Here is a 22055-nt window from a genome sequence, read left to right on the forward strand (position 1 = left end):
TTGTGAAATTTAATTTTCACCACGAGATTCAAAGAATAAAACATGATAATTATTTGCAGGGACATACATGTAGTATTAGCGCACAATCAAGCAAACAATGTCAATGGCACCTTTAGGTACATGACTGCATATCTAGAAAGAAAGTTGATTGATACGTTTGGAATGCTTTTATTGATTCATTTTATGCTTTCTCCCAGTCCTTGCTATAGGATTTCCTGGACCAACCATAATAATTTCACCAGAGCCTTACAGACTTAACAAACAAAACAAAAAAAAATATTCAGCCAAAACAAACTTAAGGTTATCAATTACTGTTGCTGTGTTGAAAATTCTCAATAAAATGAATGTTACTTTGGTCTTTATTCTACTTTTCAAATTCAATATTATTTCCTTTAAATTTACTTTTACTGATATTACAATAATGAAATTTTATCATGAATTGTTCAATGATGCTTAATTTGTGAAGCTACAGAGGTATAAAATAATAATTCCCTGTTTCCTAGAAACAGCATCAATGTAAAGAGAGGGTATTGTACGTGTATTTAAAAGGCACTCAGGTGTTTTGATTATAATTATCTTGACTCGTAACAATTTATTTTTTGTTTAATCTGTATTAACATAAAAATTAATAATATGTCCTCTTCACTATACACACTTTTTTAACTTAGCGGTAATAATAATGATAGTAGTATAATAGTAAAATTAATAATAATAAGAATCTAATAACTAATAATTATTGATAGCTAAAAAAAGTATTAAAATTCACACATCAAACTCTAAAGTAGTTCAATTAATTTCATATTTTTCATGCCCATCAAAGTTTCTTTTATTAACAAATGCAATGTTAACATCAAGACCCTTCTTCTTCTCTGTTTTTTTTCTTATAAGGCAGGTAGTAGTAATAATTCCAATGATAATTACAAAAGCAAAAATTATGATACCAACAAAAGATCCCACAATAACAATGGACTTGTCACTTTGGTCTTTGTTAGCATCAGTTGGCATTGGTGATGTCACTGAGGTACTGGTAGAAATTGTAGAATCATCAATAATCTCAGTGCCTACAAAAAAACTCAGTTTCATTCCCATATTGTTTTTGAGGGCTGTAAATTTTGAAAATTTGTCTAAAAATCTATTTTTCATATTTAATTTTCACAAAAATTAATCATACTGTCTACCATATTGTTTGGTATTAAATTGATTTTTGGCAAAATTAAGTTTCACAAAACTTTTAAAGAATTGCAAACTATAAATTCACAGCCCTTAAAAATTGTGCACTATAATAGTAAAAAACATCATGATCTTACTGCAGTTAGTTCCAGTGAACCTTGCTGAACATATGCACAAGTATTCTCCTGCAGCTATTTGACAGGTAGCACCATTTAGGCAGAAGTTCACTTCACAATCTTCATACACTATAAAAAATCTAATCAATTGCTCATTATGGGAGTAAACTATACCAGTTTCGTTACAAGTAATTCCATTGTACCCACTAGCACATACACAGGAATTGTTGCTTACACATGCTCCATGAACACAAGGACGATTACAAAAAACTATAGTAACAATTATTATAATTTTTAAAATGTTGAATTTAGAAAATACCAGGTTTAAGCAGTTTATTGACTTGATTAACTTCTTCACGAGTTTGTTTAGTGTTTCGTCCAATATTTATATTGCCAGTGGCAGCAATATCAAATATACAAAGCCAGTCCTCACCACACATCTGTAGTAATAAATATGAATTACATTAGGGTTCAATAGTATAGGGTTTCTCAATATTTATCAGCTCATAAAAGGTCCTTTTTAGTTTACTTAGCACAGATATTTTATTTTGTAGGTTGATACATGTATTTCTGTAAAAAATATTTTTTGCAGTTGATATTTATGCAACATGTAAATTAATTTGGCATTGATTCTGATTAAAAATAGATTTTTTTTGATATTGAAAGCTGCCTCAAATTTTTGCCAAAAACTCTAAGCAATGATACAGAGTAAAAATGATACAGTACATCCCAAGTTATTGTCGGTCAAAATTTTGTATTATCTGGATTTTTGGCTTCTTGTCAACTCATGAGCTTGTTTAGCATGTTTGTGGGAAACCCTAGCTCACAATAATTACAATGATCATACTTTTCTGGCATTCTTTTCAAGTATTGAATCATTGAATATTGCAGTAAAAGCAGGTTCATATTCTGGTCTATAAAACACATTCCAACTCCCTCCTGCATTGTAAGTGAACAGGCTGTCCAGTGGATTGGTAATAATCCCTATTAAACGTTATGCACAGCATTATAATAATTCATATGCAGCTTACAAGTTAGTCCAAACTGACTATGTATCACCTCATTGCTGGCATTAGAAGGAATGGTATTGCTAGATTTTGACAACAGATCATCTTCTGGTTTACCATTATAATAACCAAGCAAGCCAGCTGTGTTATGTAGGTAAAGATTAGATAGAGATACAGATATATCATACAACATAATGTCATTCCCTTTCAAATTTATTGTTATTCCAGGATATATTGTCACAGTGTATGATTGATTGCCCTTTTGTGACACAGTTAAATGCTTAAATCGTTGTTCAGAGAGTCCCTTAAAATTAATCATGTCCCCATTCACTAGTACCTTTAAGTTATTATTACTTATTTCAAACTGGACAGTATCTGAATCATTGTGCTTAGCTACTATTGCAGTAATAACTGTTCCACTAGTCTGGTTGGTATCATTACTAAAGGGTTCTGTCATTCTTGCTTGTATCATTAGTAATTCATCCATTGATTTCACTAGGATAAATTCACCATGTCCATTGAATGTATATTGAGTCCCATCTAAAGACACTAAGTGAGGATCACCAAATGTACGAGCTAAAAATTAAGGAATAATTAAATAAGGAACTGCAGTAATAAGAATAATTGAATAAAAAATTATAGCTAATCATAGCAAGCATTCTTCTCACATTTTAAATTTTTTTCTGGTTTTACCTCTGCAGGCAATTACAACATAAAGAAAGTTCATAGAAACAATAAAATTGAATCAAAATTGACTCAGACTTTCTACAGCATAGCATGTAATGCATTCTATTCTTCCTATGTTTGTCAAAATACCAGTACGGAATATTTTGCCATATTTTTGAGTAACTTAAAAAATCTACTGACAAGAAGCTGAAGTTGAACTTAATGCCAAAATCCTGTGGGAACCCTGCTCAGGCGTATGTCTTTAAATCAAAGCTCTACATTTTAAATTGCTACATATATTAATTAAGAAAGAAAAAGATAACTATATCATTTTTGCAATTTTGACTGTCTTTCATCATGCCGCAATATTTTCATAAAACTTCAAACTTAGTTAATACAAATAATTATTATACAATATACTGTACCTGGCAATGGTCGTTCAGGGTAACTTGAACAATTATCATTTGGCCTTTTGTCATAATAGCGACTCTGACAGCCAGAAAAATACTTTCCAGCACAACATAAATGACGAGGAGCAAGATCTTGAACTACATGACCTAATATTTTAATGAAAATGATAAATAGACTATCAAAAAACAAATTTATTTTACCTGCAAGGGCCAATAAGTTGCTAGGATAAACACTATATGCTGACCCACCATCAGTACCAGTTAAAATGTTTCCATCATCACCATAACAGCATTGCTGGCTTGGGCCAAAAAAACTATATATCAAAATTGCAAGGAAAAATACTAGTACAAGTAATAGATAAAATGATGGCATACCTAACATTACTTTGTCTATAACAACCATTAGTTGCTGCTTTTCTATCGAAATATTCTTCCCTTATATAATCTTCCCAATTTTTTTCTTCAGCATATCTGTCATCTACTGTGGCTTGATTCTTATTACAAGGGCACGGTGGTAGTGCCTCAGTGTTTATACCACCATCAAATTTATGCCATAATTCACATCCTGCACGAAGTTTAAGTGACCTCGCAACCTCTTCAATTTCTTCTTTAATTTTGTCTTTAATTATTTTCTTGACTTTTCTATATAAATAGCGAAGAGCTGCTTTTGCACCACGACGAAATAAAGTACGAGCTGCTATAAATGCTATAGGAAGAATTGGAACTCTCTTCTGAATTTTGCTTGACAAAGTGAAATTGCTGATAGTAACTCTTATTTGTGATAAGCGAAGAGATGTGTCATTAATCTCAGGATAGTCAGGAATAATAACTTCAGCTCTTTCATCACTAGCTGGAACATCTGATGCTAATGTTTTTGGGCTCTCCCATTGATGTAAATCAGTATTATATAGTATCTTTTAATTAAATATTCATTAATTAAGTAGCAAAATTGTAAATAATAAGCTTACCATGGTTATGTTTACCGTAACATTGTAACTATGAAGCAATCCTTCTGTAAGAGCTGATTCATTCCATGTTACATTAACTGCATCCTCTGTTCCAATATAGTAACCATCATTGCTTATAACATCAATATCAGACATTGTATCTTCCAATAGAAAAGGGAGAACTGCGCATTACATAAATATTACTAACAACAGAATATCACCTATAGGTCAATTACCATATCTGAATTTTGTTTTTCCTGTTCGAGCTGTTGTTCCCCGCTTTATTTTAACAGTAAAATCAACAATTCCATCATTAGCACCAAATGGTGTAACACAAAAACACTGTTCTTCGGATAGATAGGCCCCAGGAATCTCAATGTGACCAAACGTACAGTTAATTTCATCATCAGCCATAAAAACTGGTCCAGTAATAATAACTATTTCTCCTCCCAGCACACTACCAACTGACCGGCTAAGATGAACAGGAAAAGAACCTAGCAATTTATTCATGTAATCTTAATTGTTACTACTTCTTGTTACATACCTATACACTTTACTCCAGCATCTTCATAATGATAACAGGATCTGACACTATACATGTCCCTATTACACTCCAGTACAGACATTTCATTTCCATTGCACCAAAGATTTGATAAAAATATAGGACCAGGCCCTGATCCATAAAAAGCACCATATCGAGCAGTGGCTTCTATAGCATGATTAACAATAATTTGATGTACAATATAACTATACCTGAAGGATAATATCCCAGCTGTTTACAGACAACGTTGGCATCATTAGTACCCCAACTATCATCACAAACACTTCCCCACACTCCATTTATGCATACTTCAACCCTTCCTTCTGATTGTGTAGGACCATTTACTAATCTTAAAGAACCATGTTCACAGTTACTGACATGTATACTAACATCTATAAACGAAAATAATAATAAATTTCCATGCATGTCTACCTTGACAAATGACTCCAGCATCAGCAGTACTATCACAATTTGAATTGTCTCCACCATATTCAATAATGCAATCCATAATGGAATCTTCTGTTCCATTACAAATGACAGATTCTATGTTTGTTGGCAATAGTGAATGACTGTATCCATTTTTAGCAGCAATAGCACCTTAATATTAAATGAAATTAACTATTATTATTTACTATTTATAATGTAAATACCATACGAAGAAAACCCTTGCTGTTTGCAAATGACAGAAGCAGCATTATCATTCCATGCACGGTCACAAATTGTTCCCCAAGTTTGATTGACACAGACTTCAACACGTCCAAAAGAAGGATTTGAACTACCTACTATTCTCACTTGCCCATCAGTGCATAATACTATAGTATTCATAAGTAAATTAAAGACATGAATTTAATGTTGTACCTTCACATTCAACACCTGCAAGTTCATATCTGTAACATCTTAAAATTCCATAACTATTTGGTCTACGACAATCTAGCAAAGTTTCTTCCCTTCCAGTACAGTCTAAATTGGCTACCATAATTGGCAAGCTACTTGTACCATAGTAAGACCAATACCTTGGCTTGGAACCTTTTGATCAAAGTTCTAATTTAAATATGATAACATGATAATTGCACTTACCAACTCGTTGATATCCCAGCTGCTTGCAGGCAACATTGCTATCAAATACTCCCCAGCCATCATCGCAGACACTACCCCATGCATTATTGATACAGATCTCAACACTTCCTTGATTTGATGTTGATCCACCTCTCAGTCTCAATTGACCAGTTGAGCAATTGGAGAAAGGTATGTGTAACCCTGTACACACGTTAATCAGTTAAGCATAACATATGAGGTCATAATTACCTTGACATATTACACCAGCTTCATTCTGAGCACAATGCGGATAAGATACTTCATATGGTGTCAAATGAAGTGGGCAGCTAAACAAATTTCCTTCACTACCAGTACAATTGACCCCATAGACACGCATAAGAAAGGGATAAGACACTGTCACAAATCGACCATAAGCAGCCATTGCTCCTACCAGCAAACAATTGTTATCATCCAAATACATGTATAGTTACAAACCATAAGAAGAATATCCTGTTTGACGACAAACAACAGCTGCATCATTGTTGTCCCACTTATTATCACACACTGTTGCCCAAGTTTCATTGACACAAACTTCAACACGTCCAATACCTGGTCTACCTCGAATGCGAACACTTCCATCAGTACATAAACCTTCATTAAAAATAAATGTTTTTTTGTTGTATAAGTATATATAAACAAGAACTGACAAAAATCAAAATGCACTCACTTATATACACAATGTACAGGATTACCAAAACTACCGTAATTCTTCTAAAAGTTTGCCATAGTCACTTTCAATAAATAAAAAATGAATCATTCATGAATAAATAAATTCATGAATCTCGTTCACTATCAACTAAACTGTATAGGCCCACTAATGGCAATCATTTGTCTGGCAGAGTGCTGCTCGAGGAATCACTGTGAGCTAGACATGACTCTTCCACCACAGGAGGGAAATGGCAAAATCATAAGAACTTTACAAAACGAATAATTAGAATTAATTTTAAAATAAAAGTAAAATTATTTATTTTGAAATTAGAGTTGAGAAATTTTAGAAGAATTACGGCACACAACATTACCTAACATGAAAAACTATTACAGTCACATAACACAGCATGCAAAAAAGCCTACATACATGTACCATATAAATTTAATGATAGTACCTAATGGTTTAATTATCACAATTATGCTTACCTATACACTTGACTCCAGCTAATTCAGTAGAAATACAATTTAGCAGGTGGTTAACAGATGATCTCTGGCAATCCAGGAGAGTTTCTTCTGATCCAGAGCAATAAAACAACCCATAAACAAAGAATGGACTCTCAGAAACTCCAAAAAAATTATTTCTATATACTTGAGACCCTATAATATAAAGAAGCAATCAAAGTAAGTGTTATATAGAATATGAACTCACCATAAGGTTGGAGCCCTAATTGATTGCATAAAACATTCCCATCATTACTATCCCAGTAGTCATCGCATATGGAGCCCCAAGTATTTCTATAGCATATTTGTACATTCCCTTCATTATTTGTATTTCCTCCAACTAGTCTAACATCACCATCAGTACAATTATCATATTGAGTAGTATTACCTACGTTTGAATTTATAATGATAGCAGCAGAAAGCCATTACATTAACTTACGCATACAAAATACTGCTGCATCATTCCTATCTGTACAACCTTCTCCACTGTAAGTTGTACTATATTGGCAGTCCCATAGTGAACTCTCGTTACCAACACACTGCAATTCAAATATACCCATCGGCCACTCATAGTTGATATAATCATTGGGTATTGCAATGGAACCTGTGCGTCACAAACCAAACAAATCATTATAAATGTACTGCTGTACATTACCATAATGTGAATATCCTAACTGAGAACATATTACAGTAGCTTCCTGTACTGTCCAACTATGAGAGCAAATAGTGACCCAAGAGCCATTGTAACACACTTCAACTCTTCCTCTTAATTCGGCTTTGTCTCCAAGTCTTATAGATTCATTAGTGCATGCAGCTATATGTATAAAAAAGCAAACATCTGATTAAGCCACTACCAAACTATATGTAGTGATACAGACAGATCACAAATTTAAAATGATCATTACACAAAAAATTTCTGACTAACAAATTTTATGCTCACCACAGCTGTAACTTAAAATGTATCAATATGTATTATATCAGAAAATGACATAAATATTATACTTTGACCATGCATGCATGAATGACATTAAGTTTGTCCATTAATTGGTAAGTGGATTTTTTCATGCACAATGTACTGTTAGCTCAAAAATTTGTGACCACAAACTTTACATGTAACATAAATTTAATTTTATTGGAGTCATTTTTGGCAATTTTATGTACTAGATTAATTGGGCCATAAAAATGTATAATGAAAATACTTTGACTAGATATTGGTAATTTGCTATCTTTTGCATCATGCAAAATTAGCAATTCTTTACAAACTGAGTGCTTAAAAAATTTATTTGTGTTATTCTGGCTAAGAGAAAGGTAAAAAAAATAATAAATAAAGGCTGTTATTCTTACATTCACAAATCACACCAGCACGACTACTGTGAAAACAACCAGTGGCATGACATGCTCTCTGATTGCACTGAAGTATGGATTCTTCAGAGCCACTACATTGAAGATGAGACATTAGTATAGGGGCAGTTCCAGGACCAAAGTTTTTGACTCTTGCTCCTGTGAAAAAATTGATTTGTAGAATAAGTGTAATAATTATTTCTTACCAAGTGGAAGATAGCCTAGCTGTTTACAGATAACATTACTGTCTGAAATATCCCAGTAATACGAACAAACAGCTCCCCATGCCTCATTAATACACACCTCAACTCTTCCTTCATGTAGATCATTACCATCGACAAGTCTTACCTCACCATTGGTACAATTGGTTTGTTCAACAAACTCTATTCATTACTTCACACTTATGCAATTAAAGTGAATAGCACATTACCTTGACAAAGCAACCCAGCATCATTATATGAGGCACAGTTGTGCAGTGATGGATTACTATGTGAACAGTTAAATAGGCTCTGTTCTAAACCAGTACAGTTTAAATTTGTAATACCAAATGAAAGTTGTCCCTCAGTATAACAACCATAAGTTGGCATAGCACCATAAGGAGAGTATCCTATTTGTCTACAAGCTACCATTGCATCACTTAAATCCCAATTCTGGTCACACAGTGACGTCCAAACTGTTTCAACACACAACTCTACACGACCAGCAGTCTTACTTGATGCACCAGCTAGCCTTACGTCACCATTGTTACACCTTTCTATTTTTAAAAAAATAATTAAAGTTGATAGTATATTATTTTACCTAAACATACTACACCAGCTACATTTCCATCACCACACTTTGTCACAGCAGTGAGAGTATTATAGCTGGTGCATGCCAATAATGATTCAACAGTGATATCAACACATTTTAGATCATTTATTATGTGAGGAGTATCACTATGGCCAAAATAACTGTCAGTAACAATAGTGACTCCTGTAAATGTAAACACAAAATTTCTCATTTTGAAGAATATTTACTTTACCTGTTTCTCTATGTCCAAGTTGTCTGCAGACAACTATAGCATCATTATTAGACCAGGAATCATGACAAACTGACCCCCAGAAATTGTTGTAACAAATTTCTACACTTCCTTCAAACTCATTAATCCCACCTACCAATCGAACACTTCCATCAGTACAGTTTAAGTCAGCACTTTGATTGTGATCTAAAAGTGAATGTTAATTCATTTCAAAATATTAAGGAACACACATGTACTTTGGCAAATGATGGCAGCATTCCAACAGCTTTGTGTAGTAGGAGCTGTAAAAGAGCAATTCCATATGCTTGTTTCATAACCATTACAATTTAAATCATTAATTTGCAAAGAACGTGAATATTGGTAATTTGTTGCAGGAAGAATAACAGCACCTTTACAATTAATAAAATATGCACAAAAAGGTTGACACTAACCATTAACAAAAAATCCTAACTGCATACAAACTACAGTCAAATCAGCTCTATCAAAACTAGCCCCACAAATGGAGCTCCATTCTCCGTCTATGCACACTTGCACAGCACCAATATTATCATAAGAAGAGCCATTCAAACGCAAATCACCATTATCACATTTTGCTATAAAAGTGGGTAAGATTCATTGTATAAAGTGTCTATTTCACCTTGGCAAGTCACTCCAGCATATCTAAACATTCCATTAGAGCAGTCAATAACAGACTTCACACAGTCCCACAGTGCTTCTGAACTTTCACTACAGCCAAACTCATATGGAACTAGTGGAAGTGTATCATATACAGTAAATGTATCCAAATAACCAACTGCATCTAAAACAGAATTTTACTAAAAAGGGTTATACAAACAAATCCTACCATATAATGAAAAATTCAGCTCTTTGCAAATAGTTGAAGCAAAATAGTTACTATTGTAATTGTCTGCACAAACTCCATACCAAATATTACTGTAGCATATTTCCACTCGTCCTTTCAAAACAGCACTACCATTAGATAATCGTAAATCACCATCAGTACAATTGGAGAATTCTACTGGTATATCTGGATCAGAAAATAATATTTATTGTATTATTACCAATACAATTATTTACTGTTGCATGAAATAGATGTGCTGTGACTAGGATCACAGTTATACTTAAACAAGCTATTACTGCGGCATTCTCGTATTACTGATTCATTCCCAATACAATTTAAATCATTAATAAGTATTGGAAGATTTCTACTTCTAATGCTATCCACTCTGACTGATCCTACAATTAATATTATGGTATACTTTAATCATGTCATTTGTCAATTATTACCTTGTGACAAGTATCCTAACTGCCTACAAGCAACTTCAGCATCACTATCATTGAAGAAGTCACTGCAAATGCTACTCCAAGTATTACCAGAGCATACTTCAATATGTCCAATGTCATTGCTATTAGTGGAATGTGGAATAAGTCTTATATCTCCATCAGTGCAATCTGAGAAAAAGCATATGACACATTATTTAAATGTACAAACTCACTGTGGCACCTCACAGCCACAATACTTAGTACATCACATGAAGATGGTTTTGTATAATGACTAATTGAGCAGTCTTCAATGCTGGTGTCATTAACAGAACATTCAATATCAGTCACTAACAAGACATCATTGGACGAGTTAGAGAAATAGTGGCTATAGAGAGACCCTCCTGCAATAACAACCAATTAATGTCATGTTTAGCTGTTAACATAATATACCTCCAGAATACCCAGCCTGATAGCAGACTATCTCAGCATCAGTAGAATTAAACGTTTGATCACACAAAGTTCCCCACACTCCATTTAGACACATCAGAACTTTACCTTCATTAGCAGTGGTACCTCCAACCAACTGAACATCATAATCAGTACAATTAGCATGTGCCACATTAATATCTACATGTAAGAAAAGTTTTAAAATATACATGTATTTTATACCATATCACCCCATATTTTGTTTCGATAATTTTACAAAAAATTGATAAAACTCTGGTTAATTAACCAACATGTGCAGCTATTACAATTGCAGCCAGTAGTTTTTGTAATTATTAAAATTTCATGAAAAACCACAAAAATTACAGACAATGGAAATTTAGAGCTATGCAGTATTACCTTGACAGATAACAGAAGCATCTTCATAGAAATTACACTCGGAGTAGATAGAAGCTTCAGTGCTATACAAACAATCAAATATACTAGATTCACTACCATCACAATTCACATCAAATATAGTGTGAGGCAAGAGACTTTCGTTATAAAACGATGTTTTGGATATTGCACCTACATGTACATATGTTTCATAAGTGTGATCAAAAATATAATACAGTACTAGTGAGTTCTAACCATAATAAGAAAATCCCAACTGCCTGCATAAAACACTAGCATCATTGTCATCCCAATTGTCATCACAAATAGTACCCCAGGTTTCATTTAGACATATTTCAATGCGACCAAACATATTATACCTCAAATCACCTCTGAGTTGAATGTCTCCATTTGTACAAGGGGCTAAACAAAAAAATAATACATCAATAAATGAAATTTTATCCTAGCTGCATGCTGCATTGTACCTAAACATCTAACACCAGCACGAGAAGCACAAGTAGAGGTGTCATGCATGCAGTCCAGTAATTTTGTTTCATTTCCAATACAAGAAAAGGACGAAAAGTGCTCAGGACCAAGTCCAATGCCAAATGAGGCAGTAACAGCACCTAAACACAAACCACAATAAATGTCTGTACAAATGTGCACACTGTTCTACTCACCAATGCCAGTATGCCCTAATTGTCTACAAGCAACAGCTGCATCTGGTTGATCCCAACCATTGGTACAAACACTTCCCCAGGCACCATTAAAACAAATTTCTACATGACCTTCATACTGTGACTGACCTCCTACTAGTCTTACATCACCATTTGTGCAGTTGTCTGCATTGTCAGGTTCTATCAAAAAGATGAAATCAAAATTGATAAACATTTATTACAATACCTTGACAGTGAACCCCAGCTCCTTCATAATGCCAACAAAAGGTTAATTCTGTATTATATGAACAATTCCATATACTTCCTTCAGTACCATTGCAGTTTAAATCATAGATATGAAATGGGGGGATGTCATAATAACCTTCACGTGCAGTTGCTCCTGAAACATAAAAGAATTAATTAATTTTTGGCTATTTATTAGCACTAACCTTCTGCAGGAAATCCAAGTTGTCTACAAAAAACACTAGCATCAGTGTTATCCCACTTTCTATCACATATTGAACCCCATGTACCATCGACACAGACTTGCGCTTGACCCTTTAAAGGATTTGAACTATAGACTATCTTAATAGCACCATTTTCACAAGGTTGATAAACTATACATACAAACATAGTAGAAATGTAGACATGTATTGTCATACCTTGACACCGAACTCCCATGTCATTATTATGATTACGATAAGTGGGTCTTTCATTATAATCATAATCACAATAAAACCAGGAGCTGTCATGTGATTCACAAGAAAGATAAGTGAGTAGTACTGGACCAGTTCCTTCACCAAAATATGACCCACTGAAACTCATTGCACCTAAACAAAAAATTATGAACACAATAAGGGACAAAGAATGTTACCTGTTCTCAAATATCCAAGCTGATTACATATTGTTCTAGCTTCATATCCTCTATGAAAGTAATTTACAGTCCCCCAGGCATTATTGATACAAACTTCTACTCGACCTTCATTTGGAGTTCTACCACCAACTAATCGAACAGCATAATCAGAACAATTGGAGTAAGTAGAGCCATGAACTATAATAATCACATTTATAAAAAATTAAAGGAGATTATTACTTAATTTTACCTGGACATATGACATTAGCATCATTTGTACTATAAGGTGTGCAGGAATAATAAGAAGAAGTATGAGCTGGACAGTCCAAAAGGTGACTTTCGGTTCCTGTACAATCAAAACCAATCAAAGTGGGATAATTCCTGTTATAGTACCAATTAAAACGAATGGCTATAGCACCTTTGAAACAACAAAAATTAATCAAGAGTACTTTGCAGCTTATACTTTACCATATGGAGAATATCCTAGTTGCCTGCAAATTACACTGGCTTCAGCATTATGCCAATATTTTTGACGACATATAGTATGCCATACTCCTTCAACACATATGAAAACCATGCCATAGTAATGATTACTAAGACTAATTGCTCCATTTTTACATTGCTCTAAAAATGATTACAATTGTGAATATTTTTATTATTGTATTCACATACCAGCACATGTGATGTATACTCCTTGATAACAATATTGTGCAACTGAGTCAAGATTATAACTACAAGAACTCAACCTGCTTTCACTACGACCACAACTATATCTGACATATGACGTGGGCTGTTTCCCATCATGTGAAGTAGTTAAAAAGCTGTTGTCTGTTGGAATTAAATACCATAGATTATGTACACACAGTTACAATATTTGAGCATACCATATTTGGTGTAGCCTAGCTGATAACACAACACATTGGTATTTTCTATAGTCCAATAATAGTTGTTATTACAAATGGTAGCCCAAACTCCATTAGTAAATACTTGAAGAAGTCCAGTGTTATTTGTATTAGCTCCATGTAATCTAAATTCACCTTCAACATAATTGGCAAGGCTTGCAACTGTACCTATCAATTATCTTATACTTGGAATATAAAGCTTGATTTGAACTAACCCACTTCTTGACAGAATACAGAAAGAGTGTTGTCAATAGGACAACTCCCTTGTCTCTGATGTTCACACTGAAAAATACTTGATTCATTACCATAACATTTGATGTTAAAGAGTCCATAAGGATATATTCTGTCATTCCAGACACCATAATAGCTTTTTGCACCTAGTAACAAGTACAAAATAATGTAGTTACAGATAAGTTTACAGTGTAAAAATTAGCATTCTTAGAGTCCAGCATACATAAGGCAACATTGTTGCCACTATCTTATCAAAGTGATTTCTCTCAAAATTTAAAAAAGGTAAAATGTAATACATTAAGCAAAATTAATATTTGAACATCACAGCAACAGGTTTAATCTTTCCTTTTAAAACAAGTGGGGATAAAAACACTAAAACACTATACAGTACTATGTAATACCATAAAGAGAGAACCCAAGACTAGAGCAAATAACACTTGCAAGTTCATTGTATCCTGTGTTACCACTTCCACATATTTTGAACCAGGAACCATTTACACAAGCTTTAATGTTACCAGCATTACTCAATGCACTAGAATATAATTCAAGTGATCCATCAATACAGGGGCCTATAATGAGATAAAAAATTAATCAGACACAGTAACATATGGCTATAATACATGTACCTTCACATGCCACACCAACTTCTTGATAATTATTGCAATAGAAACCAGTTGGATACCTAGACTTAATGCAATGTCTTAAGTTCAATGAATTGTATTGACAAGATAAAGAATAGAGAACAATTGGAAGGTTTCCAATGCCAAAATGAGAATCACTAAAAAATTCACCACCTAATCTATGATAATGTAATCGTAAAGAGGATAATGCCTTTACCTTGATAGCCTAACTGCCTACACACAGTGTAAGTATTGTAGTTATTCCAGTTTGTATCACACACTGAACCCCACATTCCATTCACACAATACTCTACTCTTCCTTCAAATTGATTTGATCCATCAGTTAGCCTGAGATCACCTGAGGTACAACTGGAATTGATTACACCAGGTACTGAAAACCTATAATGTTAACATACAAAAAATATTTGCTGCTTACATTGACAGATAACAGCAGAATCATCTTGATTATTGCAAGAATAGTCATTAATTCCATTCATAGGGCAATCCCACAGTGATTCCTCAGTCCCAGTACAGTTTAGATCATTGATATGCACATACCACACAGATTCAGTAAAGGAGTTAATAATGGCTGTAGCGCCTACAAGGATTATATACTTAAAAACATAAGTTTTTTTTAATTAGAAAATACAAAAGTAGTTCTTAATAACAGAATAATGTCTGATTTATTACCATAAGGTGAATATCCAAGTGTTCTACAAACCACACTAGCATCTTTATTATCCCAAAAGTCATCACAAATTGTTCCCCAGGCATTATTGACACAAACTTGAACTCGTCCATATCTCCTGAAGTAGCTACCAGATTCACTGTATAAACGTATTGTTCCATTTTGACATGGAGCTGCAAGTATAAAAAATACATGAGTAAAGGTCATTATCAAATTGGGTGTGAAAAGCCCATGCAGGCACAATAATATCATACCGTACAAGTAGTAAATTATAATTTTTTTTTAATTTTGAGAAAATTACTTTTTTATTTTCACATGTGCATGTACATACACATGCTGTGCATGTGCAGTCTTTTCAAAACAGCATTAATTTTATGGCTAAGAAATCACTTACAAAATTTTCAAAATTAAACAACTCATGGAACTTTATTTACAGAAGTTCATTCAGCCAATAATGAATACCTATTATCTACTCTTGATACCATTAATAACTTTAATTACAATAACAAATAAATAATCTTTATAATCATGTAATCTGATGGGCCTTTTGCATGTGGCATGTCAAAAATAGTACCTTCACACTTTAAACCAGCATCATAATCATGGCCACAATAATGAATATCATGAAAATAACTATGCTGGCAGCCTAAGAGACTAGTTTCCTGTCCAGTGCACCTTAGTTTTGATAAGAATATAGGTCCACTGCCTCCTCCAAATCTTGTGTTTTTTAAATAAACCTCAGAGCCTATATAGACATGATAGTAGTTAGACAAACTGTAAATTCTTGGAATAAAGTAACTCTGAGAATAATTTTTAAAGTAATAATAACTGTTATTAGTAAGAAAAACAGACCATAAAATTGACAATATTTGCTTTATTCTAATTTCTAAGTACAAATGGTTGCACCAAAACTTTCAGTTACACAGCATGCATTTTTACCTATTTCCATGTGTCCCAGCTGCCTACATACAACATTAGCCTGAACAGAATTCCAGTATATTGAGGTAGTGAAAGAAAAATAATTTGGTTGATAAGAGCAAACAGTTCCCCAAGCCTTATTGATGCAAATTTCAACTCTTCCTTCATACTTAGTCTGACCATCTTCTAGCCTGACATCACCATCTTCACAATTGGACATTGGAGTGTTAGAGCCTGTGACAGAGCAGAAAATACATGTATATGAACTCAATTAAGAGTAAACTTACCTTGGCAAATTACTGATGCATCATGATTACTTGGGCAATTGTAATCAGTCAAACTATTATAAGGACAGTCGAGAAACTCGTTTTCATTTCCAGTACAGTTTAAATCAACAACCACCTGTTGCCAAGTGGAATCATACGAAAAGGCAATGGCTCCTATTAAAAGATCAAGAAAATAATAATGCTTAATATGATGTTACATAATAATAATTAAGCTATGCCATAGAGTACTTTAATTTAGCGAAATTTTTTTTGGTGATTGACAAGCAAAATCACCTATACTATAACAGCCAATCCGCCAATCAGTAATTCACGTATACAAGAAAATCAAAAACTGCTAAATGCATCAATTACAATTTTACAGCAAAATCGCCAATTTAAAGAGCCAATTTAAACCTGCTATCGATAAAAATGATGCAATCAAAGCAATCTTGGCTTTCTAATTACTGTAAATAAATAACTTCATTATACTTTAAAAAGGTATACAACAGGCCTTCATATATTGACTAATCTATAACACCATCAGCTCTGTGAACAATTAATACTCCATTTTAAACATGAATTATGGTGAGGAGAATATTAGGCAGTTAGGAACTACAACACTGAGACACAACACTGTACACATATTTGTTAAAATAAATATGGTTGAAACTGTGCAAGATTACATGCCACAGCCGCTCAATGGAAACTAAACTTCTTTTGGGTCTGCCTCATTTGAAATTACAATCTGTTCTACTACCTTGAAGCAGGTGCCAACGGTGCCATTATATTAGGAAATCATTAATATTAGTTTTACCATATGGAGAATATCCCAGTTGCCTGCAAATAACACTGGCATCATTGCCATCCCAGAAATCACTGCAGATCCTGCCTAGGGTTCCATTTATGCAAACTTCCACAAGACCGTGTGCTTGCGGCGTAATCCCCTAAAACCAATGAAAGTCTCAAATCAAAAAACATGCAAAGTACTATGTTTACTAACCACATAGCCATGTGTACACTCCTGTGAAGAATATCTCACACATAATGTTGTGAAAATTAGCGATAAAATGAGCAGCCTCATTGCCAGGTGGCTGTCAGCAATTAAGGATAGAGACTCAGTCACAGCTCCAGTAGGCAGGGGAATGATCCGGCTTGGCCTCTTGAGACACTCGCTAGGCCGGGCGAGGTAGCTCCAGGTTAAGTTGTCCTAGCTCGTAGGTGTGGTATGACAATAGACAATGCAAAATATGACGATCTATTGTTATATTTCGCATATGACAATAGATTTAATTCACTATTAGTCTTTCAACAGCAATATTGCAAAAAAACTTCGGGATTTTTACAAACTTATGTCACGAACAGAACTGATAAAACACTAACACTAAAATTTTCTTTCACTTAAGATTCAAGAATAACAATTAATATTACATTATTCCAAGGCTAATTCACAGTTCACAATGTTTTGAAAAATGCAACTTTCATGGCTATAATTGTGAAGTCACTAGAGAATACCAGGATAGTTAGACTACAAGTACAAAGTAACCATGCACATCAACAAAATTCCACAAAGTGAAAGTCCTTGGTTGCACGTGATTACACGTGACAATACAAGCGTATGCGCATGCGCAAGTTACCACAGGCGTGGGTGAGTGGGTGTATTATTATTTTATTAGTAGGTGTGGTGTCCTTGAAAGAAGCTCGATGGCTACTGTGAGTGAAGATCTCGGATTCTACATAAAGCAACATGTACCGTGGGCTAGACTGCCTCCTCCATTAAAAGAGGTATTGTAATGTGGTATTTAATTAATTTAGTTTCACTTTTAGTCTTTGAGTAACAATCACATTGCTTATGAGAGGTCAATTGTTGACTTTAGTATAACAAACCAGTTGATATGGAGAAGCAGTATGGGTAAGATCACATGACCTTGTACAATGTCATAAACTATGTGATAGTTCGACAGATAATAAAAAATGAAAAGAAATATTATGAAGACGTTTTGCAACACTGTCGCTCTCAATTATTGGTTAGTTTTGTTACCGTGTCCTCTTTATTGCCACTCCCCTTTAGTTATATCCTTATCACTTGCAAGACCAGTTTGTCCAAGGTCTCAAAGTGACACCTTTTGAATATTATAAGAGTATTCTTGAGATGATTATGATTGATCAACGGAGTTATGATTCATTACCTAATTTCACAGCCAGAGATTGTAAATTATTATTATTATTATACTTTTTATTTTTATTTAATGCATGTACATGTAGGTTTTAGGTTAATTGGTATTGGCAGAAATGAATATATTGATATCATGAACAAGTACAGATCAAAAGTAATGATAAGAGATGTTAAATCATTAATTATTCATCATTAATTATTATTATTATTATCAATTATTATCATTTTTTATTTAGAGGTTTTGGAAGAAGAGGTCGCCTAATGAGTATCTTCCAGTATCACCAAAAGAAGACATCTCCATTGATTCATACTGGCTGATAAATGTAGGATATGTTACTGAAGAAGAGATTGAAGTATGTTTGCATTGTTTTATTTGTTCACTAATCACTGCTTTTGAAAAGATAGTTCTGTACTTTGTTTATTTAATTACTGTCAATTTTTATTAGTACGTGTAGTAGTATAGGTTACACAAGCTTTCCCTCAAAGCATCCTAACTGCTACACGTAAGTGTGAGGCTTTGAGCTAAACAGCTTTCTTTATGAGCTAACAAGCACTACAATACACTACATGGCATTTTTAACTACGAAAAACTCATAAAAATACAATTTAGATCAAATTCAGCTCATACATCCTTCACAACATAAGAACATAAGAACATGCATATGTGTTTAAAAATTATTAAAAAAACATATTCCGTCAACTTTAAATTTTCTCAAGAATGACTAGGAGAGAATATTTTATTTTTATGTTTTTTCTGATACTTACACGTATACTTGTTCTTAATTGGCTTGCAAAGCAATATACATGATTATTATTATTGTTATTTATTATTATTATTAGAAATGCAGTGTTGAAGAACACAGGTTGATTGATAACATCATAGCCAGCAAGAAAGGACTGACTGCTGGAACATGCGATAAAGAAATGATTCACCGTAAGTACATGTACGTAACAACTCAGGTTTTTCCACTAGATTTTGGCGTAGTGCATGCAGTTTCTCTAAAATTTGATGAAGTACCATATGTATATGTGCAGTACATATCAAAAAAAAGGCTAAGTAGCTACCCCGCAGTTACTCTACTTTTGCGTAGGTAGTTCATTGCTCCTTCTCTGCACATGCTTACTGCAACAGTAGCAGGACAGTAGTGCGACAGTAGAAGACAGTAGCGCGACAGTAGAAGACAATAGCATGACAGTAGAAGACAGTAGCGTGACAGTAGAATCGAGCAAAAACATCCTAAACAGGCTTCTAGAAGGAGAGAGTGGCAATATAGATGAACTTGGAGAGGACAGACAGCCAAAAGAAGCATCCACAAGTTCTACTACAGTACATGTGACTGGGTGGGATCGCAGCATAACACAGCAAAGAGTAATGAAGAGTAGTGAAGTAGTAGCGAAGTAGTAGCAAAGTACCTACGAACTACCTTCAAGGTTCTCTTCTCTACTGTACCCTACTTAGCCTTTTTTTATGTACATGTACTACATTTACACATGTATGCGGGTTTTTTTTTCAAAATTGTTGTAAAGAAATTTTAGCTGATTCCAATAAAAATTGTGATATACGAATAAACATGTTCCTTCAAAATTTGGCTAAAGACCCTGTAGTGTACTTTAGTGCATGCACATCTACATGTGCATGGTCTTACATTCAGTAGATTAGAGTTTGGCTAGTTGTCTTTAATCGAATATAATCGAATACATAATGTACACGCCTGTTCTTGTCTTGTGTAGAAAGATTGAACTGATTACATATTTTTAATGAATTTTAAAAGTTACTCAAAAATTTGGCCAAAGTTTTTGTAATATAAATGTTCATGTACATTGTGCATGTAGTTCAAGGTCTTTGGCCATTTTTTTTCAATTTTAAATTATTAAGAAAAAATTTTCAATTTTTATACACATAATTTTAAAGGCATATTTGTGTGCTGTGTGGAAATTTCCAACTGATTTCAATATAAATTGACTTTTAACAAATTTATAAATTTACATGTGTAATTGTTCCAAAATCAGACCATGCAAAGACCCTTTCATTACCATATGCTAAATTTTACCAAAAATGACTGTAGGATTGAATTTTTTATTTTTTGATATGTTTATGTGCATGTTTTTTATGTTGTATAGCATGTTTGAACTGAATTTGATTTTTTTAGAATTTTTAATGTTTTACTCAAAAATTGTGTCAAAGTACAGGCACATGTACGTGTACAAGGTCTTTGCTAAATTTCACGAATATGACTAGGACAGAATTTTTTGTTTTCAAATTTTCTTCTGATACTGTACTTACATGTACATGTACATAATTTTACATGTACACATGTGTTCTTGCATGTACATGTTCTTTGTGTAGTAAGTTTGAGCTGATTGTGTTAAAGCTAATTTGATTATTTATGAATTTTAAAGTTGCCGTTTTAGTTCGCTTATTTAATGATTTATTAATTTGTTTATTAATAGGTTTATATAACAGACAGCTGATATACTGTGTGATACCAATAGATGATGATGATTACATTGTAGTCCCTCCTTTAAAAGGATTTGTAATGAACAGGGTCTCTGGGGATTATTTCGAAACGTTGCTATATAAAGTGTTTGTTACTATTAATGAACACACTACTGTCAGTGAACTCGCCAATGTACTTCAGATTGATCTACAACAAGTTAAAGTAAATATTTAATACATTATTACATCTACATGTACTGTACATGTATGTACGTGTAGTGTAGATATAAAGAAATATTCATGTACATGTGTACATTGTGTAATTGTACAAAAATTAATAAAGTGACATACATGTACTTCATGTACTCTACATGTACAAAAGATAACTATTTACAAAAATACATATACAGTATGCTGATCTCTGTTAGAAGATCAGCAGTTATATCCCGAAGTTCATTATGTCTCAGAGATGGAAAGCCACCACATTTACAGTTGAGAGCATGCTCAATTGACATACTTGAGCCACAGACACAATGAGAGGACAAATGAAGAGGAGTCCAGCCATACCTGAGACACAGTGCATCACGAAATGCACCTTTATGGAGGGCAAAACTGTGCTCCTTGATAGGTAGGGCAGTGAGCCAGGAGGAGGCACCCGATTCACTAGCTGCTTCTAGACAGCGTAATGAAGAGGTGTCAAGTAATAGAGTCTCGTAGGTTGGAAATAAGAGCGTCTAGGTTTTCTTTGTGACTCTGTTTCACTTGATTCTTT

The 22055-nt window shown here is 33.6% G+C and overlaps 2 protein-coding genes across 2 annotated transcripts in view; one reads left to right on the top strand and one right to left on the bottom strand.

Annotated features, from left to right (window-relative positions):
• Positions 1 to 644: 644 nt before the first annotated feature.
• Positions 645 to 17864, bottom strand: LOC105312476 (deleted in malignant brain tumors 1 protein-like). The gene is made up of 59 exons (XM_019995523.1): positions 17674 to 17864; positions 17488 to 17617; positions 16695 to 16847; positions 16429 to 16641; positions 16064 to 16234; positions 15492 to 15662; positions 15238 to 15399; positions 15019 to 15192; positions 14808 to 14975; positions 14583 to 14750; positions 14166 to 14327; positions 13933 to 14118; positions 13721 to 13876; positions 13517 to 13672; positions 13299 to 13466; positions 13070 to 13246; positions 12858 to 13025; positions 12645 to 12812; positions 12443 to 12595; positions 12220 to 12396; positions 12025 to 12165; positions 11798 to 11962; positions 11567 to 11734; positions 11174 to 11350; positions 10957 to 11124; positions 10748 to 10912; positions 10538 to 10696; positions 10305 to 10487; positions 10098 to 10259; positions 9892 to 10053; positions 9697 to 9849; positions 9464 to 9646; positions 9241 to 9414; positions 8873 to 9196; positions 8649 to 8825; positions 8446 to 8601; positions 7757 to 7915; positions 7541 to 7705; positions 7310 to 7489; positions 7087 to 7257; positions 6388 to 6543; positions 6163 to 6339; positions 5935 to 6114; positions 5716 to 5883; positions 5508 to 5669; positions 5290 to 5454; positions 5070 to 5249; positions 4861 to 5025; positions 4553 to 4810; positions 4338 to 4498; positions 3745 to 4283; positions 3571 to 3683; positions 3385 to 3516; positions 2318 to 2869; positions 2134 to 2270; positions 1606 to 1726; positions 1461 to 1556; positions 1308 to 1415; positions 645 to 1061 (listed from the first exon to the last, which is right to left on the bottom strand). The coding sequence occupies exons 1-59, from the start codon at positions 17752 to 17754 to the stop codon at positions 787 to 789; spliced, it is 10599 nt and encodes a 3532-aa protein (XP_019851082.1). The 5' UTR covers positions 17755 to 17864; the 3' UTR covers positions 645 to 786.
• Positions 17865 to 18347: 483 nt separating this feature from the next.
• LOC100636952 (protein FAM91A1-like) overlaps positions 18348 to 22055 on the top strand; it is a 14246-nt gene continuing 10538 nt past the window's right edge. Inside the window, exons 1-8 of the mRNA XM_019995524.1 lie at positions 18348 to 18455; positions 18498 to 18582; positions 18627 to 18697; positions 18742 to 18880; positions 18936 to 19000; positions 19083 to 19199; positions 19687 to 19780; positions 21298 to 21506. Of these exons, the coding sequence (XP_019851083.1) occupies positions 18375 to 18455; positions 18498 to 18582; positions 18627 to 18697; positions 18742 to 18880; positions 18936 to 19000; positions 19083 to 19199; positions 19687 to 19780; positions 21298 to 21506 (861 nt within the window). The 5' untranslated portion in view covers positions 18348 to 18374. The remainder of the gene's footprint in view (positions 18456 to 18497; positions 18583 to 18626; positions 18698 to 18741; positions 18881 to 18935; positions 19001 to 19082; positions 19200 to 19686; positions 19781 to 21297; positions 21507 to 22055) is intronic.

Source organism: Amphimedon queenslandica, unplaced genomic scaffold, assembly GCF_000090795.2.
Source record: "Amphimedon queenslandica unplaced genomic scaffold, v1.1 AMPQUscaffold_13440, whole genome shotgun sequence".
NCBI lineage: Eukaryota > Metazoa > Porifera > Demospongiae > Haplosclerida > Niphatidae > Amphimedon > Amphimedon queenslandica.